The sequence below is a fragment of the Oculina patagonica genome, chromosome 2 (genome assembly GCF_052425735.1).
Source record: "Oculina patagonica isolate OP01 chromosome 2, crgOcupat, whole genome shotgun sequence".
Taxonomy (NCBI): domain Eukaryota; kingdom Metazoa; phylum Cnidaria; class Anthozoa; order Scleractinia; family Oculinidae; genus Oculina; species Oculina patagonica.
In genome coordinates, this window is record NC_135759.1 from 40,022,720 (window position 1) to 40,049,280 (window position 26,561).

Sequence of the window (26,561 nt, forward strand, 5' to 3'; positions counted from 1 at the left end):
ATCACCTGGGAGACACATTTGGTTACAATAACTGAAACTATGGTTTTGTCATTTAGATCCATAGAAGCAATTTCTTTGCAAACATTAAGTTTCATAGTGAGTATTTGGCAAAACTTAATAAAATAAACTTAACTCAGCCGTGACACAGTCCCTTTAAAGAGACTGTATGTGCCTATTAGCTGATGGAATCCGTTTTTCTCATCATTGCGAGTGCTTGACAGTGTATTAGTATAGAAGGAGACTGATTGGATCTTATGCACCTCGCGTGAACTAAACCCATTTACAAAACTGCTAAGATCAGTTGTGCGCAATACAAACAATTCACAATGCTGAATACATGCCTCGTATTTTAGCAGGATTTATTCAGCAAATTAGTAGTCTAAGTAGGGAAATCTTTTTGCAAATGGGAAAAGTAAATCATTTTTCACCAGTCACTTTCAGTTTCAACCACATTTTAGTTAGTCTTGCAAGTTGACGTTTGACTTTAAAAACATAAATAAAAAGCTACATAGTTTTACTACGTGACAAAGAAATAAACATCGATTTAGGTATTTTAATTGTGTCCCCAATTAGTCCATAAGGGCTAAACACACAGACACGGTAATAAAGCTTTTTTTATCTTTTTTATCTTATCTTTGTAAACTTCTTGTTTCATTCTGATGACCCATTCCTCTGCTTTCACCTTGAATAAAGTCGGGAATAAAGTAAAATAACAGTTTAGCAAACGACGCCAAAAGTGTTTCTACCATATTAAATTTCTTTTCCCCCTGAAGCATTTGTGTATCGCCAACGAAAACTTTTAAATCTGGTGTTGAGCCACTTTTAGAACTGAGTTTTTAAAAGATTTCAATTATTTAACACAAACCTGAATCAAACAAGGCAGAAGTGCCAAGACATTAGCCCAGAAGGATTTCATGCTTTGATCTCTTGTGTTTAGTCGTCTGTTTTGAGTTCTTCACTTAACCCTAAGTAAATAAACTGACTGCTTCGAAAATAGAGAGGTATAAATAATTAATTTCAGCTTCACCCCTGCTGATACTAATAATTGCCGTTTTAATTTGACCCGTAACAAGCGAATACGCTTTCAATATAGTAACAACGAACAACATTTTCTCTAAATGTGTTGTGCAGTTTTGCTGCATTGCAAATTGAAAAGCGTTGTAGCACGTATTACCACTCCCGCGTTGCACGTTGCGGCAACATGTTGCGCTAAGTAGACATAAGTTCAACTTTGTGGAGGGTGTTACCGACGTTTTTAACACGCTTGGTAATACTCGTAATAACGCTCTTCAATGCAACTTGCAGTACAACAATGTTACGTGACAGGTTGAGAGTCATATCAGTACTTTCCGAACTGACAACTTTGGAGAAGAAAAATTAGCGATAGGAAAATGGAACGACGTACTACTACCACTTCATTCATTTTAAAGAAAAGAAGAATTACAAACGCATACCTCAAATCTAAAATATATACATACATAAAATCGCTAGAAAGGTTTTCAGACACTTGAGTATCGATAGTAATTCACTTAGCGATTGGTTTAAAATCTGGCGCTACTTTGTCGTCCAATCAGAAGTTAAACCAAACCCCAGTCGTGGCTTGTTTGCACACGCTTTGCTGGGCTTCACATTAGCTACGTGAAATTGCTATCAGTTTAAATTGCTTTGATAAATTGTCTGTGTCTTTGTGAATGGCCAGAAAGATTACTCATTGTTTGGTTCTGTTTTTTACGACACTCAATTGAAAACCGCTCTTTCGACTAGAAACAAGCAATGATTTGCAATCGATATAGATTCACATTTCAGTGTTAGTGTTACGATTTCTGACTAGTATTTTTCAGTGCGTTCGCTTTCTGTAGCAGTCAAAAATTCTAAGTAATCAGCATCAGTATGTTCAAATGTGTTCTTAAGAATCCACAGTTCGTGATCGGATTGTCGGGAAACGACTAAAACGGCGTCCATCAGAACCTGTGCTTGCGGCTCTGTAGTTAATATCCATTTCATTGCTACGCGGTTCATTCGTCGACATAAACCTAACAGCCTTTAGAATCTTTTCTTTATTCTTTTCCCTTGTCGCGTTGTCCTCGTTTTCTTCTATTTCAAATCCAACATTATCGTTTACAGACGATTTCATTGAAGGCATGTCCACGCGTCCGATACCCATCTGTACTTTGAAGTTCGACTTCCCTCCAGCCGCCACTGAATTCACACCGCTGCCTAGTTCGTTCAAGGAGAGAAGCATGGTGATACAGCAGGAAGCGGAGCACTGGGGGTTCCTTCGCCACAGAAGAAAATTGTGTATCAACACAGCAAGATAACGACCTATCTCGATAACAAAGAAATGAAGAATATGTTAGTGGGTAATTTGGTAAGGTAAAAGGAAGAAGTGAAAAGAACAAACGGACGACTGAATGAACGAACGAACGAATGAACGAACGAAAAAAGGTGAGACCAGTCAATGTAAGTCTGTCGATCAGTCAGTCCGTTTGTCAGCCATGTTCAGTCTGTCTCTAACCCGGTCTACTGCCGTTAGTCAGTGAGTTAGACATGATCAGTAAAGTTAGCCAGGAAGGCAGGCAGTAAGTCAGTTAGGAAAAGGCAGGAAGGCAAGAAGGGAGAAGTCAGGCAGAAGCCGGGCCGGAGTCAGTTGGTCAGTCAGGCGGGCAGCGGCAATCAGGCAGGCGGGCAGTGAGTCAGTCAAACACATTCAGTTCGTCAGTCAGTTAGTCAGTCAGTCAGTCAGTCAGTCAGTCAGTCAGTCAGTCAGTCAGTCAGTCAGGCAGGCAGTCAGTCAGTCAGGCAGTCAGTCAGTCAGTCAGTCAGTCAGTCAGTCAGTCAGTCAGTCAGTCAGTCAGTTCGTCAGTCCGTTTGTCAGTCAGTCAGTCAGTCAGTCAGTTTGTCAGTCAGTCAGTAGTAAGCCAGTCGTTCAATTAATTAATAATCAATCAATCAATCAATCATTTAACAAACGAAGGCATGCATGCAAATCTTATAGCCGTTAAGACACGTTATTTTCAACGTACCCACAACCAGCAATATAACCATTACATTTGCCCCAACGACGAGAATATTAACCAGCAAGGAATCTACATGTTCATCCACATCTGACGGTACAGACTCTTTAGGTATCTTTAAAATAACTCCAATGCCAAGATTGAGAAATATCACAAGAAGGGATGTTAGCTGCAGTTTATCTTCAAACTCATCTTTAATGGGCTTACGAAAGGCGTAAGCAATAGCAAACAGTCCAGAACAGATGGAAGCCAGGCCCACATAAGCTCTGCTCTCACGGCCAATCAGAATAATCCCACAAGTCAACACCAGCTTCCTCACCACTTCCACTAGCTCCCAGTACCACGCGTCATCGTTATAGTTCTCGTAAAGGAAGCTCATTCCAGAAATGAGCTCTGATTCGTCACTAGGCCCTTCTGTGGATCGAGAAAACATGAATTTCCTTGATAAAAATCACTAAAAATGTAAGTTTATAACATTATTAGGAAGTTCTTCTTTCATAAGCGACCACCTCGGGAATTCAAAAAGTGGTCGAACCTATAGTTGTTCGTTTACTGACTCGTCCCCAGTCGTCTTTATATACACATGTAGCTTTTTTTCGGAGATCTTTATCGACCGATATTATTAGGCAATGTTATATTGCGGTAAGGGTGATCGGGTAGTGCATACTTTTCGTAGCCGGCTGTTGACTACTACGAATCAGAAACTTTGACTTGTCGCTTGCGAGAGCTTAGAAACAAAAGAAAAGAACCGTTTGATAGTTCCCGTAGGTGGTCGCGGTCGCTTACAGAGGCGGCCGGTTACGAGAGCGTCTAGTTACAGAGTTTGAGTGAGAATTAAAACAGGGTAATCACTAGGAGTCAGCCTCGATTAAAAAATCTTGTTAACTTTCTTTCCCACGGACGTCCGCCACCCACATGAGCTATCGCTAGCATATCTAACTTATTAAGAAAACAAGGATTTTTACCGATGTCACGGTCTTCTTCGCCATTTTCTTCCGAAACTTCGTCAGCAGTGTCAGCGTACACACCAAATTCAGGGTCAACTGTATTGGAAATCACTCTATCTTCATCTTGCTGAGATGATAAGAGCTGCTGTCTTCTCCGTCTCCACAAAGCTACGAACACAAGCGCTGGGAGTAAAACGATGTACGACGAGGCTGCGAAGGCAAAGAGCTTAAAAAACTCGTACCTTTCTCCCTCACACTTCACGCTGTAATCGGCCTTCAAGTAAAACGTACAGGAGTTTTCTGTGCACAGCTTGTGACAAGCAAGCGGAAGAGTTCTCAAAATTGATGAGCATGTACTTGGGTAGGTTATAAAAAGGAATAGAAACACGTTACGATATAGGAACTCTTTTGTCGTAGATAAGGTGTTCCTCATGTCAGGGGAATTCATATTGAATTTCCTGAGAAGAAAAAGTTTCCTTATGCAATAAGCAACAAATGCGAAGATTATAACGCAAGCATTACTGCCTAAGATGACATACATATTGCTAGACGCATCTTGCTTCCAAGATGAAAAGAGACAATGAAGCGGTACAAACTGAAGAATGTTGAGCTGGATTACTTCGGCGTAATCACCAATCATAGACAAGGAAGAAGGCCACTTGACATAAACAAACGCTTCAACTATCCCGGATGTGACTTGATAAAAGCCAATGACAATCTTTAGCCTCGCCAAGAGGATGTCAATCATAGGACGCTTTTGTTTGGTTTTCTTTCTCCTTCCATTCCATATTAAGATTGCAATGAGAACGAGAACAACGAGGCCTACAAGGCAAAGCTGCGCAATAACCCAGGTACCAGACGGACAGGCTTTACAAGAAAGAACTCGTTTATAATATCCACTCTCGCACACCTCACAAAGAGGGCCTGAGTACCCTGTGGCACATTTAGACTCCAGTCCTCCCTCGCATGATTCTACGCGCGGACATTGGTAGGGCTGGGGTAGAGTTCCATTGTATGAAGACGTATTTCTAGAGTAAGAATTATTTTTGATTTTTAAATTATCGGCGAAAGCTTTATAGTCAAGCATGTTTTCGTCTGATTTCCACTGCCAGTAGTATCCCTTCTTTAGCGAAACGGATTCATTTTTGCAGTCGAGGCCTTTAGAAGGACAACTTTGACACGGGCCAAAGCGATCATGACGGTGGAACCCTTCAATACACCTGCAAGCTCGGTAGCCAGAATCAAGGTTTGTCTTGGTGCCTGCAATGAAGAAAAAATAAATAAACCGTGATACGTGAAACAGTTTGTCTTCCAGCGATATAAAGTGGATTATACTGAACGTCGGCTTCGTGAAACTCCTTTTCTTGCTATACAGGTATTATTCCCTTCTTGCATTGTTGAATTGGCAACCTTGAACGTTAGTGTATTTTATTTTTCAGTATCTCGAGCGCTTATAATGAGTTTTACAGTAGCATGGGCTCCTGTCAGTAGAGAGTTGGAATGGGGTTACATCTTGTTGTTCAAACCCAGGGAGAAGGCCTGGGGCGCGGTAACAAAGAGAGCTAAAGAAATCGCGAAGGCGCAACTAATTAACGTATATTTTGTAATTTTCGCAAGACCGTTACTGAAACTGTAGTAAAATTTGTAAAATTTGAGGTTTTCCCTAGACCGCGAAACTAAAAATCGTAAGATTTGCAAAAGTTGTAATTTTCGCAAGACCATAACTAAAAATCGTAAAAATTGTAAATTTCGTAACCGCGTCATTTCTGGACATGACATACAGTGGTATTAAACTCGAGTAAAGGTCACCGGTGCGGTCACGGTTTCAAGCGAACAAAAACAAACTTTTGATGCTTTACATCAATTAATACACTTGTAACAGGCCTCCTTTCCAAGGGCCTTTCCACTGAGAGAAATCATAACTGGCCACTTTAAGTCTACCCTCGGACCATTTGAATTGGTCCACCACCGAAGCATATCCCGATATCTGTAGCATGAATCGACTAACAGTATTAGTACTTTTCATAAGCCTAAATTAGATACTAGTCTGTTCGCAGGTACTCTGTAATAATAATAATGTACGTACTTCACTGGTAGAGTAAATTGTCGTCCGAGAACACGCAATGAGTACGAGAACTTTTCTATCTCTTCAGTATCTCCGACAGTTCCACGAGCCGACTATATAACTCAACGTGATTTAAAAAGTTCCCTGCCATTTTACCTGTGGGACACACGTGACAATCCAGGACTTTCTTTCCAGGCGCTCTCTCAGGTGGAACATAAGTTCCCGGATTGCAGAAAAAGCACCCGTCATCGACATGCGCAACGCTGTCCGAATAGAATCCACCTGAAACATGAATAATTAGCAATTATTGGATGAGGCTGAGTATGATATGAAAAATTATGCAGATCTTCAGTGCCGTAACCAGACCTTTGCCATAGACGAGGCAAGATCGCGCTAGTAGGTTCTGGGGCATGCCCTCCAGAAAATTTTAAAATCTAGAAGCTTTGAATCTCTTTCAGAGACATTTTTCATGAGGTATTTCCTGAGAAAAAATAATCTTGTTCAACCGGAGATCTGATTTTTCCAACAAAACATATTTTGTTTTTAATTTTGGGTAAAAATTTAGACGAGGCAAGTGCCTCGTCTTGCCTCTTGTTAGTTACGGCCCTGATCTTGGAGCGTGTTATCCGCCTCAACCTTTGGCTTCGGCGGATAACACCCTCCTCCATCTGTACAATTCTTCATATCATACTCAGCCTCATCCAACAATTGCTAAATATTTAAAGAGGAAGCTACATCAGCCTTAGCCAGTTTTGATGCGTGTCCTCTCCAGGCCAAGAGATTTGACATTGAACTAATACAACAAAGTGACGGTTCTGGCCGTGTTTCAGAACACAAAGGGGGACGTGTAACGAGTCAGTCTCACACAGCTCCTTTTTTCCCTACATCGTAAAGTACACAAAACGAAGCTGCAACCATGGACACATGATGTTGGAAGACTCTAAAAACATAAATTTATGACCGTAGTAACTGTTAAATATGTGTCAATACCCCGTTCCACCTTTCAATGTTGGCAAATGGTAAGACGCTCTCATGTGTCAGATGAATGTTTTTTTAGCAACATTGCATAGTAGTGAGGAGGGGCAAAATGTGTGTAAATAATTTTCTTCCAACACTTGTGATCATGGATGTAGGTCCTACGACGTGCCTAGAGAAATGTACTGGCTCGACGTGAGCGTAAAAGGCCGCATGGTGTGACGTATGCTAAGGAAATGATCTTTAGTAGGAAACACTTTTAATAACTAATATTGCTACTGGTGACCTATGTTTCACAGAACAAATAAACTTCATTATTACTCATTCAAAATATTTCCCTGTTTCTGATTGGCTTTAAATTCCCGGTTGATTCCAGCTAACCGGCTAGCGCCGACCAAATTTGGAAGAAGGTCCAATTATACGTCAATCGCCCAATATCAAAAATTAATGGATCGCAATCTCGTTCCCAAGGATGATTAACCGATCGCAATCTCACTCCCAAGGATCGCTGACGTCACGCAACTGAACGGCTTTGCTGCCGCGCAGGTTTAAAGCGCGAAAATGGCCGCTAGGTTTGAGCATTACGAAGAGGTAAAATATTCAAGTTATTAAATGACAAGGAAAGTCAAAACACGGAAAAAGCAACGAAGGGGATTCGATCGATTTTGAAAGCGTATCTTCAAGAGGAAAAAACTCTGATCCAGCCACAGCGGAGGACTTGGAGCGGTTTTACGAAAATTCTACGTCAAAGTAAGCAAGAACGATGGAAACCTGTACTCGAAAACATCGCTTTGTGTCATCAGATTTAGCTTCAATAGACACTTCAAGGAAGTGCTAAATATCGACATTATTTTATAAGGACAAGAAATTTAATGAAGGTAACCGAGTTTTTGAAGTTTAAATCAAATTCAAAAGCGAACGTTGTTGTGTATTTAGTGTACTTTGCCTACTGTCAAAACCCTATTAAATTCATTTTCTGCATTTGGAGCTCTGGAAATATTTTGAATGAATAATAAAACAATTATTGAATTCGACTTTCGGTCGCTTTCGTATGATATGAAGAATTATTCGGCTTCGGCGGATAACACCGACCCTCCTCGATCTGCATAATTCTTCATATCATACTCTGCCTCATCCAGTAATTGCTAAATATTTGAAGGTTGACATATAATAATGGTTAACAATAATATGACTCACCGGGTGGGCATGGAATGCATTCCGCTTCCAAGGCTGTGTTATAATCGAAGTACTCAAGATGAGGAACAAATGTTCCCGTGGGGCAAGGAGCTCTGTACGATTTATTGCCAGCAGCAAACCCTGCTTCGGTAAGAGCGATAAACAGACCTTTTTGGTTTGTGAAAATCCCGTCATCCACGTGATCAGGTGAACTTGGAAAAACACAAAATAAAAATAAAATGAAGGAAATAAGAGGTCTTTATAAGTAGCATCTACTCTGGTAAAGGTTCGTTGCAGCACAGGTACCCCAAGCTCTATGTGAGATATAGACCGTGTGACCTTTGTTCAGCGTTGTGTGAGTGTTGTAATTTGAGCGTCACGGCGGCTGTTGCGTAACAGCGAAATTATAAGGATTTGTATGGGAAATAACGATTCCCGCTTTAATATAAAAAATGAGAACTAGTTTTTAATAAAAATAAAACCTTACCTAAAGTCCTCTGTCTGTTGTTCTTTCTCCTATGTGGTTTTTGGAGCGATTTAGCGCGATTCCAGTGAGTTATAGTTCCATTGCCTTCCTCTCTATATTATTAGACATGCATAGAGGAAGGCAGTGGAACTTAAACTCACTGGAATCGCGCTAAATCGGCTAGAAAAACTCACAGCACACACAGGGAACAACAAAGGAGTTAAGGTGAGTGGACCGAGGACACAAGGATTTCAAAGGATGAACGTTAACATCGAATACAGAATTTCAAAATGGCTTCTCAAAGAACAGCAATACTCAACGTGTCCAAAAAACACTTTCGTTCTCATAACAATGACGTCATCGTGCACAGATGTTTCTTTTAAGCTTTGCTACAGATTAAACCACTTCTAAACAGGTTTTATACCGAAGCAGCGTTAACCTGAAGATATATTAACTTGTCCGGATCGAAGCTTATCCCGGTTTTCAAAGCATAAGGTCATGATTAGGAGTATTGCTATGAGATGCTAGTTCATCGCAGATAAGCCTGCAGTGGGTTGACCTGATAAGCACCGGTACTAAGCTGAGGAAGCCTTACCTGGGCCGAGAAATCAACACAAAATCTCTATAGATAAAATAGCAAAACTTCTTACATGTACGTCTTAACGTTGTTGTGACCATCGAATGCTCTCAGGTTCAGTTTTTCAACGTCCGTGTTCATGAGATAGCTAGAAGAAAAAATGTTACATCGAATTTCAGTATCAACATGGCTGATATTCAAATAGAAGTATCTGAGCATGGTCATATGTCAAATAAAGACAGAGACTTTTGAACATAAGAACGCAGTCGTGTGCTTAGAAATGTTAAGATAATGCACATTACGTCTACAAAACAGCAAAGAAAGGAGTTCAGAGCCGCGATTAAGTGGCAGGCTGGAGAGAGGAAATGTGATGATGCATGTAAAAGAATGATCTGGTTTTGTAGGCGTGATGACTGCTCTTTATTTTGTTGTTGTTTGTTTACTTGTCTGTCTGTCTGTTTGTTTGCCTGTCTGTTTGTTTTTTGTTAGTTTGTTTGTGCTCTTCTTCTTCTTTTTCTTCTTCTTCTACAACGCCAGTTGTCTTTTCGTGCAACTCCAAAACTAATCGGGATAGTCTGGCTAGTGCTATTTTTCCTGCGCGAGTTCTGACTGCTTTGTTAGAGCCTTTCATATATCAGTTTCTTCATGATATAATTTTACTTCTTTAAAATGAGAATATTTCGGCATGATTCGTTCAGGGTTGTTATTTGGTTTGAACTTCTAGAATAAACCTAGCTGACTGTGTTCCGTTAAAAGTGAGTTGAAGCTTGATCAGATCAACTTACATTGTTTGCAGTTTTGTGTCGTTAATAGAAAAAGCCCTCTCCTGAAGTGTCGTGATAGGATTGTCTGCCAGATTACTAAAAGCAAAGCAAACATAAAACATAATAGTAAGTATATGCTATACGCTTCAACCGGCTACATGTATTTGCTTTGAGTTCTGTTTGTTCAAATGGATTGTCTGTGTCAATTGTGATTGGCCAGAGTGGCTTCTTTGGTCTCGCTTTTACGACAAAAACTGAAAACCGTTGTTACGAATTTGGGATCATCATAGGTACTTATATAGCTAAGACTGCAGGTCTTGGATGTTGTTGATTTCGCTGTGGATACTGTTTCAATTCAAAGAAACCAACCTTCTTTTAAAACGTTGGAGCTCATCTCAAACTTCAAACATTGTTGAAAACAGCAGTACTAAATCTTTGAGTATTGTTTAAAATCTAGTTCAGTTCTAGCTCTAGTTCTTCGTGCATTGCATGCTGCAAGTATTTTCAACCGTATGTCTCACCTCGTCACATTCAAGCTTGTATCTATTTACTGACTTTGGCAAATTAGAGCGGTTTTCACTTGAGTGTCGAAAGTTAATTGCGTTTGCTTTGGTTTAGAATTACTACGCTTAGTGATTGGCTTAAAAATCTCGCGCCACTTTCTCAGCCAATCAGAAGAAAAACCAAAACCAATCGTGACTCGCTCGCGCACGTTTTCCCGCGCTTCATCAGTGCCAACTACATGTATTTGCTTCGAATTTTGATTGGTTCACTTGCTTGTCTGTGTCCTTTGTGATTGGTCAGAGTAATTACTTTGATTTTGGTTTTACGACACTCAATTGAAAACTGCTCTAAGCTTCTGTTACAATTCTTTTACTGAAAGGTATTAAGCTATTGCAACGGTTTTTGTTTCAGTCTATGTATTGTTGCTTGTACAAGTATTCAGCTACAGTTACTTACATCAATAATAAAGATGTAAGACCCATAAAGGTCAATGAATCCACTCTAGCAATAAAGTTGTTACTCAAAAACCTGTTAAAATAAAATAAAACGTGTTTTAATTTATTTCTAATGAGAGAACATATCGATACACAATTTTCTATAAAAATTAGCGAAAATAAGCCACGGCGTTTCGAACTCATCTTGAGTTCATTATCAAGTAGATTCATTATCATATAGATATAGTTGCAGCCTTAGTTAAGTAAGTTTCAAGCTTGTGAGCGTTGTAGTTGGTCCTTAATAAGGGCCTGTTTATATAAAGAAAAGTTGTCCCTGTTAGAAGGGTTAAGAGGAAATCCGCCAGGACTTCGAGTAGTTATTGGACAAAATTATGTACCAAAACTATTTACACCTGATTGCAAGCTTTTGTGTTACTGCTTCAAATATCTTATCGAAAGAAATCTTTTCTAACAACACCAAACATCGAAAACTAATTTCGAAGTTTCACTGAATTCCCATGAATCGCTTAAAAGATGTGAGCTTTTGCCCATAGCTTGTGAACTTTGAATATCATTTTCTCAGACTCTGATAAGAAATTGTTGTACCAGAATTATTTCCACCTTATTGCAAACTTTTTTTGTTACTGCTTCAAATATCTTATCAAAAGAAATCTTTTCTAACAACACCAAACATCGAAAACAAATTTCGAAGTTCCGCTGAATTCCACTGAAACGCTTAAGACGAATTTCCAAAATGGCTACACGTGAGATATTGCCTATACCTTGTGAACTTTGAAATTCATTTTCTCAGACTCTGATAAGAAGTTGTTGTTGGTGTTATCACGGATAATTACTTACATCTTTACCTTTTATTAAGGGTAGGAAATAACGCAATAGGATTTAAATTTTTCTGGTACTTGATTTTTGTCCAACTTTAATAAATATTACTCGACTTCCTAGTGGATTCCGTCTTAATCTTTTACCGAGCGTGTATATGAGAAAAGTCGTCTCTACCAACCGAGCCAAAAATTGGCACTGCCGCTTTCACGCATGCCCTCTCTATACATATGTCCAGATTTTTTTCCTTGGTTGGCTCGTCAAAACAGGCAAAGTGTTCACATAAAATCTTTCAATTTGTAATATATTTTAATTTGCTTTCGTGCCTGTGACGACCATTTCATCGATATCTGAAGAACATGTGTTCATGCGTTTGTTTGTGTTTACGTTTACATCCCCAATTACGAACTTTCCTCTGATTGGATAGTCTAATCACTTTGTCAATAGTTCACCCTAGAAGCAAAAACAATATCGTTTGGTTTTTGAGGAAACGGAAAAAACTTAACATAATGAAAGAAAAATTTGGCTGCGCAAAACCTTGGGATGAAACGCACGTCTCCTCCCTCCCCAGTTTTCGCGCGGACATTTTCCCCTTGTCATATTTTACCCTTCTTGGGTGACAAACTTAGCAAAAGAGGGACAGCTAGTAGTATAATATTACGTATGGAGAAAGGAAAACTTGTCAGCCCTAATTTACACATTTTTCATACTTAATTATAGGTATTTTAGAATCCTTTCCTTCCGTATATAAATGGATCGTTTGATTAACTTACAAATATTGAAGCGAAGTCAAATTGTTGAACACGCCACTCGTCAATGAGTAAAGGAAATTGTTTGACAGAAACCTGTTATTAAGTAAGGAAAAAGCAAATTTAAAAAAAGAAGTTGGGCATCTTATTTGTTAGCCGACCCCAAACGCGGTGGAGTTATATCTTGCGTGCTCCGTGCCATCGTTTGGAAGCGAGCGCCGTCTGGCAGCGTGCAGTGACTTTCCATTGGCAATTTGATTGGCTAGATAAAAGGCCCTTCGTGCACTGTGGCAGAAAGATACAAAGCTTAGCAAAATCTTCAACAAATCTCAAGAAGTTTGTCGATGTTTGCTAGATCAACAACTGTCACATGATAAAACAATTAAACCCGTGGTTTCTGTATCGCATTTTGATAGTCGACTTGACCGGGGCTCCCCCTTCGATAGAAACTCAATTTGAGCTTTCAGTTTAATTGTGATAAAGTGAAATAAATTTGATTTCTTTTTTAAGAGCTTCTCAGAACATAGTACATAGTACTTACAAAATGACAAGGGAATTTTCCAGGCCAGTAAATGATCCTTCCTCTAGTGTATCGATTTCATTGCGAGCCAAGAATCTGCCAAATAAATAAATAAACAAATAAGCTGAAAAGTTTTTGGAAAAAAGTTTTTATCAGCATTTGTTTGGGTAGTGTGGAACTCCTTTGACGACCTTTTCTTCACCATTAGTCAATTCAAATCAGTGTTGAAAACAAAGTCGCGTTTGACGCCAGATTTTCAGCGGATTTCCTAGGGCTCCCCCACCCCACCAACGTTTCAAAACGCTCCGTCGCCTTTGCCACCCCACGTTATATTAAAACCGGAACTAAGAGACCGACCATTATATTTTGGAGGGAGGGGGGGGGGTTGAAAACTATTATTATATGCATAACAAAAAATAGTTTGGAAAAAACTGTTTGTAGAGGTGCATCAACTAAAAACAAAAGTTTGCAGAGGAACATTTCCATACCCCCCCCCCCCCCCCCCCCCCCGTCCATCCAAAAAATAATGGTTCGTCCTTAAGAACCTGCTGTCACGGTATTGGCCGCAGAGATAAAGAGCACCACCGCTTAACACTAGGGCGGCACTTGTATGGCAGAGATTGCTCTAAGCTAAACGTTTATTGGTTAATCCGAGAAAGGAGGTTACAGTTGAAAGAAATTATAACATATACAGTTAACTTACATTTCTTCCAGCTCACCAGTGTCTCGAAATGTTCCATTTCTTAATCGTTTAATGTCATTGTTTGATAAATACCTGTAAAGAGAAGGTAAGCGAGAGTAATTACGCAAAATCCGAAAATGTGAAATAATAACGAGGTCGTTCGTCCACTCAAAAATATGAACCATTTGTCCACTTTTTCAAACTCAAGATACGTTAACAGTTTTCATTTTGAAAAAGGCGAAAAAGGCAATTGTAAACAATATCGAATCCAAAACCCCCCGACTTTCTGTAGACTGAAACACAAGGGAAAAGATAAGAAAATGGTCCTTTGAAAACTTTTAAAACGAGTTTGTTTTTTTTTAATGAATATTTCGTATAAGAAGTGTTTTGCGGATAAGGCCTTGGTCTACGAAAACGGAAGCTTATCGTTGCCAGGTCTCTCTTCGGTGATCTTTGTAAGGTGAGTGAATGCAGGGAGCAACAGACTAGCTGGTTTAGAAAAAAACTAGTCGATAAACGGTCCGACGTAACCAATCGAACGAAAAGTAATCAAACTCAGTCGAACACCAATCGGTAACAGCCAGTAAAACCAACTAATTGGTAATCGAACATATTCGAACTCACAATGAAATTTGGTCAATCAAACAAAATCGAACGTTCGATTACCGAACGGTCGACAATCGTGTTTGTTTGACAATCCTGTTTGTTTGTATATTTTGCGGACATTTTGTACGGTGCACCACTGTCTGTGTTGCAGTGAATGAAATGGTGCAACTTCCGTTTGAGTGTTACAGTAAAATTCAAGGCAGAAATAATTTCTTTCATACTACTATTCAAATGTAAACAAAAATACATTCAGTATTAAATCATCTTGGAACAGTCTTTAGAGTGGAACTCTCCTGTTTATGCGACCTTTGTGGACTATGAGAAGGCATTCGATAGCGTTGATAGGGAAGTGTTGTGGAAGCTGCTACGCCACTATGGCATCCCAGAGAAATACATCACTCTTATACAGAAGACCTATGAGAAGTGCACCTGTAGAGTCATCCACAACGGAGTTCTTTCAGAACTGTTTGAGATGCTCACTGGAGTGCGCCAGGGTTGCTTGCTGTCGCCCTTCTTGTTCCTGCTTGTCATCGACTGGATAATGTGGAGGACGACAGAAAAACATCAGGATGGCATACAGTGGACACTCACGACCCGGTTAGAAGATCTTGACTTCGCCGACGACATTGCCCTTCTTTCACATTACCACAGGAGCATGCAATCCAAGCTAACAAGACTGGCAAAGATCTCAATGCAGACGGGCCTTAGGATCAGCAAATCCAAGACGAAGGTGATGAGGGTTAACACCAAGAATGCAGATAGGATAGAACTAGATGAGGATGAAATCGACGAGGTGGAGGACTTTGCGTACCTTGGAAGTAACATCGGCAAGGACGGTGGATCTGATCAGGACATACGAGTGAGGATCGGAAAGGCAAGAACTGCATTCACCATCTTGACACCTGTTTGGAGATCAAAAGTGATTTCCAGAAAGACCAAACTACGGTTATTTAATACCAACGTAAAGTCAGTCCTCCTTTACGGCTCTGAAACGTGGAGAGTAACAAAAGCGAACTCCGCCAAACTGCAGACCTTTATCAACAAATGCCTGAGATCCATCATGGGCATCCACTGGCCAGAGGTCATAACAAATGAAGAGCTTTGAACAACAACTGAGCAGGAAAGGATCAACATCCAGATAAGAAGGCGAAAGTGGGGTTGGATTGGGCACACCCTCAGGAAAACATACTGCAATGTCACCAAGCAGGCACTGAGATGGAACCCACAGGGGAAGAGGAGCCGAGGCCGTCCCAGAAACAGCTGGAGGAGGACGGTAGATGACGAGGCGAGCAAAGCAGGCTACACCTGGAGGCAGATTGAAAGGATAGCCCAAAACAGAACACGATGGCGAGCAGTGGTTTCCGTGAACCTATGCTCCATGGGGAGCGAAAGGGTTTAAGAAGATTAAACTGTCGTTTCGTTCTCTTCTACAAAATATGTATGACCCAGCATTGACATTCAGTTCGATATTTGGCTGTTTCTTCTATTTATTTCATTCAATCAAGGTTGATCATGATTAGCGATTTACTTATCAAGAGATGGATTCCGAACAAAATCGAATGGGATTGAGTTCGATTGTGTTGGATTTTGATTGGTTCGACAATCGAACTCCAGCAAAATAGATGTTCGATTTTGTTCGATTACCGAACCCAATCGAACGATTTGTATTGATTGGATTCGATTAAATTTTGGTTTGATTTTGTTCGATTGATTACGCCGGGAAACGGGTGACTCACGGCCTCATGTGTTCACTGGCGTGAGGAGATGCGATGATCAAATAGGTGACTTCTTTTCCGCGCGCCCTTTATAGGGGTTCAACCGAGGCGCGAGAAGAGAGAGTCTAGGATAACTTGCATGCGCATGCTCAGAAAACCGCAATTTTTCCATTCTCTACCCCAGAGCACTTCGTTTTGCGCATGACTAAAACAAGAGCTCTGGGGTCAAGAATGCCATTTTTCTCCCCAAATCGGGGATTTGGCAACACGACTTGAACTACGCAACCGTGTACCGAAGCAGGAACACCGGAATAACTTTAAAAAAGCCTAGCATGCCAGTGCCTACTACAAGCTAACGGCCAAAACACAAATCGCTATCCATCAACTATGCCTAGTGTTTTGTATCTGAATGAATTGGCATGCAATTAAAAACAGGTTTTTCCTGCATTGTAAGTCCCGCGCTTGGTCGCGTTGTTAAATTCTCCGACCAAGCAAGTTACGCCACACTCCTCTGTCGTTTACCCTGAATCTAGCTTCTCGCGCCTGGGTTTAACCTCTATAAATGGCGCGTGGAAGGGAGTTCCACGCGCTCAACACACTACAAGTGATTTTGGGTAATAAAGTTGATTGATTGATTGATTGGTTGGTTGGTTGGTTGGTTGATTGATTGATTGATTGATTGATTGATTGATTGATTGATTGATTGATTGATTGATTGATTGATTGATTGATTGATTGATTGATTGATTGAAAAAAGTGACTAAGTGAAGGGCAAGGGACACTTCGGTCCAATGAAATCTTGTGAGGCCTAGCAACACACCTATAAGAGGATTTGTTCAAACTATAGGGAATCTGTGATATGTGAAGTTATTCGTGTATATAGTAAGCATTACTAACAGTTTTTGAAGTTTTTTCAAGGACTGCAAATCTTCCATATTCAAATTCTCTATCATGTTATCTGAAAGATCACTGTGCGTATAAGAAAAAATATAAAGTCAGTCATTAACTTTAATGAAATTAATCAGTGGAATGTTCAGTGAAAATAAATTACTTACATTTCTGTCACGCTAATGGGGATAGTTGGAGCGGAGGTGATGTTTGAAGCTCTGCAATCAATCCTTAATTCATCAGTTCCAGAGAAACAAATGCACGACGATGGACATTCTGGTAAAAAGAACAATATGGTTAAAGACAAACTGTAACCTTTATTCTTGAAATTAGCCAAGAGCGGGTCTCATTCGCAGTCGGCCGTTTATAGAAGGTCACGCAATACTTCAATTTTTCTATAGGTGAGTTACGTGACCACCCAAACAACGGTTGCGGTTGAGATTTCGAAGAGAAGTTTTAAATACTGACCTACAACATCAATCTTGGTCTCTCCTCTGTCGCTTCCATGTGAATTGTTAGCTATACAAGTATACACATCTTTATCCTGCCATGAAATGTTGTCCAGTTTCAGAATCGCCGTCCTCTCGCCCATGACCAACACTTTTCCATTTCTCATCCATGTTACATCAGGGGTGGGAACTCCTTTTGACCAGCAATTGAGCTGGATGTCTGCACCAATCACCACTGACTGATTGGAGGTGATAAGCAGTATATCGGCAGGAACTAGTGCATCAAATTTAAAAAAGTAAAACAAAACAGCGATAAGTTTTAGTAATAAGGGGAACGTGTATTGTTGGTGAGATATAATATATGATAAATCATTAGCTCATAAATTGGCGTCAGAAGAAGATGGGTTGGAAGAAAATACGTCCATTTCAAGTGCGAAGGACAGAAGTGGTTTTAAGCCTTGTGTTGTTAGAATATGCACAAAGTGCGGACCTACTTCTCTATCGTGGTTATAAACGGCTGTCTAACCGCCGCCCGGTTAGCTCAGTTGGTAGAGCGCCGGACTACCGTGCGGGAAGTCGAGGGTTCGATTCCCAGACCAGACCAACACTCAGGGTCTTAAAAGAACTGAGGAATATGCTGCCTTTGCAATGAAATCTGCAAATGGTTAGATATTCTAGTCTTCTCCGATAAGGACAATAAACTGTAGGCCCCGTCTCCTGCATCTTCAATGTTATGGTCAGCAAGGGACGTAAAAGAATTAACTCACACATTTATCGTATAGAGTAGGGCATGGAGTTCCTGGTGTTGTGGTCTGGTCTCTGCGCATTGTGCTGTATACTGTGAAATTCTCGGTTTCATTGGCATTACTTGCTAGCCTAACACACTTCATATTACCGAGGGTAAATGAAGTTTCAGTTCAGTTCAGTATTGGCTGTTTATTGGAAAGAGGAAACTGTTCCGATCGAATCACTGAAATAATAGAAACAATGCATGTCTATCTGTAAAAACGTAACGATTGCTTTGGCCGGCGGTTCCAAAACGCAAGCATAAAACTAAACAAGCAAAAGGATCTAATTAACCAACCTAAAGTGTTAGTGAACTCAAAAGTTGCATTGAAACCTTTGTAAGCCATGGAAAAATCGCTGGTAAACATAACAACCATCTGATCGCTGCTAGAGAATAACGGAGGTGGAATATCAGAACCACAAAACTTTCCCATCATTGTATGGTTCCCCTCTGCGCCATCAAAGATCGTTAGTCGGTCGTAAGCGCAAGAAGAGTGGTACTCTAATTGGAATGCCTCAAATGTGAGCTTGATAAATGGCTTGACGTTCTTCAATTCCTCTGGAATTTTTAGCATCCAGCGACACTCAGCGTCCATAGGATAATTATTTGGATACTCGGGGGAATGGAATGAACCTTCTTCAGTTAGTATCTTCATTGTACATCCGTCTGTGAATAAAAAATGTTTAAAATTACAAATACCACTTGTTGTAGAAGGCTGTGATCTGATTCTGTACACGTTTTATATTTCGTGCCGTTAACTACAAAGTTAATTGATTTTCTCAAAAATACAGTAGTTAATCTTCGGTTTTGATTTAACTCGTGATGGACCTAGAAGAGGGGAGCAGGGGGCCTTCCCCGCCCCGCCCCGCCCTCGCCCCGTCCGCTCTAGGCCACCGAAAGTCAGAAGATTGTTCGTTCCACCTTTCACGTCGTCCTTACTTTTTCAATTCGCACATATTCGACATAAGTGGTTTTGACTCTCCAAATACACACAGGGGCCCCTCACATCAGATAAGAGGATAAATAAAATATAGAATTTTTCCACGTTGTTGTAGCGTCTTTTTTTTAGAAGCGGTCTGCTAGCAAGTGGTCTGCAGCCGAAAAATTATGTGCAGCCAGCCGGAACGAGGTTTGGAACAGAAAAAAAAAAAATCGGAAACCGCACTATATTGAACTCGTAGGTAGTCCAGTACCTGAAATCTCTCTTCCGCGCGCCCTTTATAAGGGTTGAACCCAGGCGCACCCCTATAAAGGGCGCGCGGAAGAGAGAGTTCGGGGACTGGGCCAATTCATAGGGCGTTCGAATGTCGTCCCGACGGTAAATCTTTTCGAATTTTTCCTTACGTCCGAGACCCAACACCTCAGCTCGACTCCAGACCTCCACCACCGCCTATTTAAACTTCAAAATTGTCGCTTCAAAACAAAATGCTGGACAATAAACAGGTATCTTTTATTTATCTTTTTCATCTGATGTGAGGGCCCCCTGTGAATACACAGTCAAAATACAACCGAAAACAAGATGCACCGAAAAAAAGGGAACATGAATGCATGTGGAATTTTACCGTGATCTTCTTCCAAACACTTCACTCCGGCGTCCTGATCGTGAGTACACCCGGTATCTCCAAGATACTTCTCGGCGTTTTTACAATCAAACAGCGATTTTTCAGTTCCATTACAAAGAAGTTTCGTCAACCATATTGGGCCACTGCCACTTCCAAGCTCCGCGGATTTAAATATCTGTTCAGCTTTTGGGAAGCCAAGCATTCGACACACCACGTGACCATCGTTCATGCTCCAGCGATTATGGCAAACTGTACCCCATTCTCCCAAGTAGTTGACTTCAACGCGGCCCATCGAGCTCGAGTCTGCTGAACCGCCGACTAGGCGAACACCTTAAAACGGAAGTAAAATAAGTTATTATCCAACTCCGCTTCGTGGAGGACAAATAATGAGTCCAAATAATAGCTCATGATATTTGTATTCTTTTCGGCCACACGAAATATTAAAAAACAATGTAAAGTCAGGATTTTGAAAAAGAAAACCGTTAGATAATACGTCACTTAAAATGTCTAATAATATACTATATTTTGTTACTTTGGACTTTTCACCGCAATCGTCTTTTCTTCTTTATTCAGATCAAGAGATATTTATAATTAGAGGAAATTCGTAATGTAACAAGACAAAACGTTGCACTGGCCGCTTGTTTTACGAGTGGCCTGTTCTTACCTGCTGGTGTATTTAGCAAACACCTTTAGGCTGCTTTAGATTTCCGATTTAAATTACTACCTTTTTGCGGCGACTATAATATTGAGCAATTCAGTTTTCCAAGTTTATATATTTATTTTAGCTATTTCATCAATTGTTTCGACATGGTCAGAATCTAGTGATCTTAAATTAATTTCGGGATCAAGAAAAAAAAAATCTGCGAAATTACTTAGTTTTGAACTGTGGATAGATGAAATGCAAAGAAATGAACCCTCGCGCGCAGTGAAATTGAAAAGAAAGAAGCCTGAAAGAAAATAAATTACTGAAGGCTCATCAAAAGGCTATTTTTTTTTTCAGGCTTCTTTCTTTGCATCTTTTTTTAAATTGCAATTTCCCTGCGAGGATTATATAGTTACTTTCTGCAAAATTATCCTGTATTTATTATAAAAGAAACTGTTGAGCTGTCCGCCAGCACATCAACATCAATAGGAAGTTAGTTAGACGCGAGTTACGAGTGCAAGCCCTTCGTTGGAGCAATAATGAAACTAAAAAGTTCCTTTAACAATAAGGCGTGAAAAGGCAGCTATTTTGTTGGCAATACAATAAGTCACAAAGTTTCAAAAAGAATTTATACTGTTTACTACCGCAAGACATTGATTGTTTTAACGACATAGTGAACTTGTAATTAGTTTTTGTTCACACATTTTAAAACAGTTTCAATCTAAGACCACATTTTGCCTTCACTACACAACCGAACACAACCGAACACACACAACGACTATGAGGCATGAACACGTTGGTCAGCCGGGCCCACGATTATCAACCATGATTATCAACCATGATTATCAACCATGATTATCAACCAGCATTATAAACACTAGAGGAACCGTTGCACCGTAAGCGAGGACAGAACACACTCCAGTTAACGGGATTACCGCAAAAAACCGTCGCACTCCAGAAGTTGATATATGTAGGAAAACATTTGGGAACGAACACGAGCAAATAAGATAGGCAACTGTGAAGCAGAAATTCAGCGGAACGGTCTTGTAGTGCAGACCAATGTGACAAGACTCCTTCACTGAACTGAGCGCGAAGAACGCTTCGTTGGTCTTGATGCTCTGGGTTCAGCCCTATTTAATAGTCCTTTGCTTTCTCGACTTCGACATCGCGCACAAGATCGTGGTGTATCAATTCCAAGACTGTCTGCCAACATGGGATGAATTATCTGCAAAGAAAAAATATTTAAAATATAACTTAACGGAGTAAAGAGGGCAAATGGTGTTGCACCCTAGATGGGTATGCCTTTGAGAGGCATATAGATTTGTAGCGTATTTTTCTGCACGGGGTGTTACTTACTTCACCAGTTTTTTGCATTAATACCATTGGCAGGTAAACATGCCTATCAAAATTTATAGATTTTATGATTTGCATTGCCTGGAGGGCAAATGGTGTTACACCCTAGATGGGTACGCCTGTGAGGGTGTAGATACCGAAGAGTATATTGTCTTATACCCTTGAGGGATATACATGCTATGAAATTGTTTACATCTCTTGAAGCTTAATTATACCTGGGGGGCAAAGCGGTTATTTCTTTTTTCCTCTAACATTTAGTTGTGCATGGTTGCACAAAAGTTTAACTAGAGTGTTCCTGGCCGGCAGCCGATCTCGTTGGCTGTCTTTTGTTTATCTCTCATGTTTTTTCCTCTTTGTTTTTTCTTTAGTTATTTTCATTTCCAGTTTCTGAATGACTTCCCAGATCCAAGACGCGGTTGGTCGCTGTCTCGAACCGTGGGTTTTCAGCAGTGGTCAACTTTTGCTACTGATGTGTTAAATACAATGGCTGGATTCAGCTCGCTTACCTTACACTCTACCGTTACTGCCGTGAAGAAAGGAGCTCTTTGCCTTTCCTATCAGTCAGTAGTCTTCTATCAGGAAGGAACGCCTGAACGTGGATCTTCTCAAGCATCTTACTACAGTCTAGTCTATAACATCGTTTACGTTTAATATGTTTTTTCGATCTTCCATTGTTCTTACAGGTCCTGATTTGTGCGTTATTCGTTGTTGAATATAGGTTTTATATGCGATCTTACCACTGACAAACAAAGGGGCGGTAAAACAGCTGTTATTGTAGCTGATTGATGTCCTTTGTTTTTATTTTTCTAAGAATTTAGACCAGTATTTGTTTAGGCCTTTCCTGCTAGCATTGTTGTGTTATAAAAGAGGTTCAGCTCCATGTTTGTTAGGTTTCAGTTATAGTTATAATAATTTACCTTAGCGATTTCCTGGTTAGCAGGCTCAAGTTCCTGGCTTTTTGGTCTCCTGTGCTCAAGCCCCTTCTTTTGCTTTCTATCGTGGGCCCGGCTGACCAACGTGCCCATGCCTCATAGTCTTTGTGTGTGTTCGGTTGTGTAGTGAAGGCAAAATATGTTATTTGTTTAACATAAATTACTATTTTGCCGACACGGACCAGAGAACTGGGTGCGAGCGTAGCACGCGAGGATTATGGTTAGCGTGTTTGAAATAGAGTTCGTTGAGAGACTTGTGACATTCTACGGTCAGCCTCTTTGGCCTACACTTTACTCCGTTGAGTTTTTTTTTTTTTCTTTTGTGAATTTTGTACTTTCATTATCGTTTTTTTCATTATTCTGATATCATTGTTTTTTTTTTGTGTAAGCCTTAAAACCCCCAAAGGCTGCGCCATAGCATTGGTCGGGGGTACACGGTCCCTAATTTTTCCCATAGTGGTTTTTTGGGGTTTCGTGTCCGGCTGTGTGATGTAGGCTATGTTGATTTTATTCATCCTGCTGTAATCTTATTGATGTGTCAATAAAATGTATGTGGGCCCGGCTGACCAACGTGCCTGATAACCTGACCTATCTGGGGGAGGGAGGGCTTTTTTGTGCAGAAAACTGTATAACACTTGATTGGCCGAAAAGTTTTAGTCCACCTTTTATTCTTGTTTGAGCAAGAAAGGCCTATTTCACTTCGCCCTTTCCCAGCCCCTCTAGGCTCTTACCGATAGTACTAGCACTTGTTTTGGCATTATTTGGCTTCGCAAGCATTTTTTTTTACATTTAATCCCTAAAAGCACTGCTAGCATTATTTTTGATTTTCGACTGACTATTTGTCTAATTTTGTGTTAAAAAGCACAATCTGACTTTATTTATAGCGTCCAAAGATGCATTATGCCCTCATTTTAGTAAAAGGAGCCGAGGAGGCCTGGGGATAGGTTTATACGTGGGGCCTAACTCAGTCCATCACACTCGTTTCAAGATGACGTCATCCACGTTGTCATCGAGGAACAATGGAAGTCAGCCAGCCAAGGCAGAGATAGCTCGAGAGCGTACTCTGACATCAAACATTGATCGTTACAGTAACTGAAAATCTGAAAAATGTAATATTCTAAGATAAAAAAATCGGAAAAAAGTGAGCATTTTTATGTTACCCACGAGCACTTTTTAAAAAAATTAGCTTTATTTTAGCACTTTTTTGGCCAAAAACGAGCACTTCTTTTAGCATTTAATGCTTTTTTATGAGCACTTTCGGTAAGAGCCTAAGCCCCTCCCTTTTTTCTGCACTGTGGCTGGCGCATGGCAACTGTGGTTGGCGCATAACATGCTACACCCACTGCGGGCTCAAATATCAGGTTTTTATTAAATTAATAGAGAGATTAAGCTTCACGTTATACGGCAAACGTTATTTTGCTACCTTTTTTATCGAATTTTTAAATTAATCCCTTATAAAAATATGGAAAAATCCCACATTTACGACAAATACAAAACTACTCATTTCCGCGTACGAACGCCAAACGGCAGAAGTTGAATTCTTGCCGTTCGCGGGAAAAATAAACGTCATGCTTAACCTCTCTAATGAGAAATGATTACAAGCGATGTAGAAAGGAGCGAAATCGTTGCATGTTGCAACTGCTTACCTCCATTGTGCAGGGAATGATTATTTGCCATTGTGAACTGTACAATAATATGAAAAAATAAGCAATTATGGTTACACCAGGGTTACACAATCCCCATGCTAATCCCACAATCCAAGATAATTAATCTTTTTAGTATAATTCACTCATAATCGTCAAGAACACCTGGCGGACAGGGGGCAGAGGCAGAAATTAACGACATTCGGTTTTTAAAGAAGTATGCGCTTGGCTTTCATTTTAAGTTTATTCTGAATTCTTCGGATTTCTTGGTACGTCAATAATTCATTTATATAAGATAATGACTTCTTTATTCCGCGTCACCTGCCTGTAGAGCATTAGAGCAGTTTTCAATTGAGTGTCGTAAAACCAAAACCAAATTAATTGCTCTGGCCAATCACAAAGAACACAGACAATCCAGTGAACCAATCAAAACTCGAAGCAAATACATGTAGCTGGCACGAAGCGCGGGAAAACGTGCGCGAGTCACGATTGGATTTGGTTTTAGTTCTGATTGGCTGAGAAAGTGGCGCGATATTTTTAAGCCAATCACTAAGCGTTGTAATGCAGAACCAAAGCAAACGCAATTTACTTTTGACACTCAAGTGAAAACCGCTCTAAGGAGCAAGTCGATGTTCATCGTCGGGAATCTCTATTAAACGAAACGCCGGTTTAGATCTAGCTATGTTAACCATTACGTAATAGCTGTTATTAAAAGAACCTTAATAATCTAAACAATCCACAATGCTTGATAAACTTTGATAAAACTTAACTCGAACCTTATCATGCAGGATTTATTCAGCAAATAAGTTTGAAAGTAGGCAGGTAACATTGGTGACAAATAAAAGAAAATTTAGAATAAAAGAAAATTAAATTTTGTTACTGGAAAATTTAATCGGTTTCATCAAAGATGGCCTCTTGGAGTTGTTTTAAGAGTCTAGTTTTACATTTCAAAAAAGAAGCGTTTAGATACTTTTTGTTACTCTCGACGAGTCCTTTTTTCATATTTAATAAAGTGGAACATTTTTAATTAGCGAACGATATCAATAGTTTTCTAAACCATCAGTCCAAGCTGAAATCTTACCTATAGTTTAATTTATGAAACAATTGCTTTATCGCCAATGAAATTTTAAGAATGAGCTACTGTTTGGAATTAAAAAATATGTTTCAACTAACTCAAACCTGTCTGAAACAAGGCAGGAGTACCAAAATAATGGTCCAAGGTGATTTCATCTTTTGCTTTCCTTGTGTGTTTCGTCGTTTGCTTGAGTTCTTCTTCACTTCGCTCTAGGCAGATTAAACTGCTTCGGCAGTGAAGTAGCATGAATTATTGATTTTTGGTTTTATTATGATTAAATCCCTACCGAGTGAAACTAATTAGTTTGGCTTAAAGGCGAACTTTATCAAACCGTTATGTCTCTCATAAAACTGGGCCCTGGCTTCCAAAGGTTCAGTTTGAGGGGGCGGGAAGTTTCCTCACTTTGTAATACCAAACGCACTTTGTAGTTCAACGTCGCACTTAATAATAAATTCAATAACAAGCTAACTGAAACTGACTAGAAACAGGTATAGAAACGGCTTATTTTAACTTAATTGAGAGATTTTAAAGAATCTCGTCATCGATGCCTTTATCCAGTGCTCGCCGCGTGATTTATGCTCTGTGTACTGCAGGACACCATTATGATATTCATTATTGTGTGCAACACTCAACTTCATTCATTTCTAAGAATGATAGGATGGCACAACCGCGTGCATAAAATCTCATTTCACATTGTTGACTTTAGTCCAGCGGAAATGGTTGAAAAGAATTCACACAGAACATACAATGTATTCAAGTTCCATATCATATTATTAATTAACATCCCAGAATAGAGTGAATGATATAAGGCTTGGCGCGATTTTAAAGCGCATCTTTATCGGTTTATTTCTTGGTATGATGTTTAGAAGTTTTCAAGCTATAAAGTTCCGTTAAACCAATGATACACGGTTCAACATTTGTTGGGCAACAAATGCTGGAAATGCTGCACTGTTCAACAAATGTTAAACAGTGTATCATGTGATGTTAAATGTCGAAATATGCAGTTCAACAGTTGAAACAGTTGTTTTCGCAACATTTATTGCTCAACAAAATGTTGAACCGTACATCACTGGCTTTATGCTGGCATGGCGAATGGTCGATCTAGCTGATTAAATGTTTGTTCACATCAAGAAAACGGAGCGTTGTAACTACACAGCGGGGATCTACATGTACCAACTAGATCAACGTCAGGGGGGTT

The 26,561-nt window shown here is 39.9% G+C and overlaps 1 protein-coding gene across 1 annotated transcript; it reads right to left on the minus strand.

Annotated features, from left to right (window-relative positions):
• Positions 1 to 363: 363 nt before the first annotated feature.
• On the minus strand, positions 364 to 25,587 carry LOC144640951 (uncharacterized). The gene is made up of 18 exons (XM_078500019.1): positions 25,468 to 25,587; positions 24,292 to 24,328; positions 19,718 to 20,047; positions 18,453 to 18,821; positions 17,388 to 17,642; positions 17,087 to 17,195; positions 16,929 to 17,000; positions 13,732 to 13,803; positions 13,050 to 13,124; positions 12,533 to 12,604; positions 10,945 to 11,016; positions 10,006 to 10,080; positions 9,294 to 9,368; positions 8,199 to 8,389; positions 6,183 to 6,308; positions 3,980 to 5,221; positions 3,024 to 3,428; positions 364 to 2,322 (listed from the first exon to the last, which is right to left on the minus strand). The coding sequence occupies exons 1-18, from the start codon at positions 25,516 to 25,518 to the stop codon at positions 1,907 to 1,909; spliced, it is 4,044 nt and encodes a 1,347-aa protein (XP_078356145.1). The 5' UTR covers positions 25,519 to 25,587; the 3' UTR covers positions 364 to 1,906.
• Between the last annotated feature and the right edge of the window lie 974 nt (positions 25,588 to 26,561).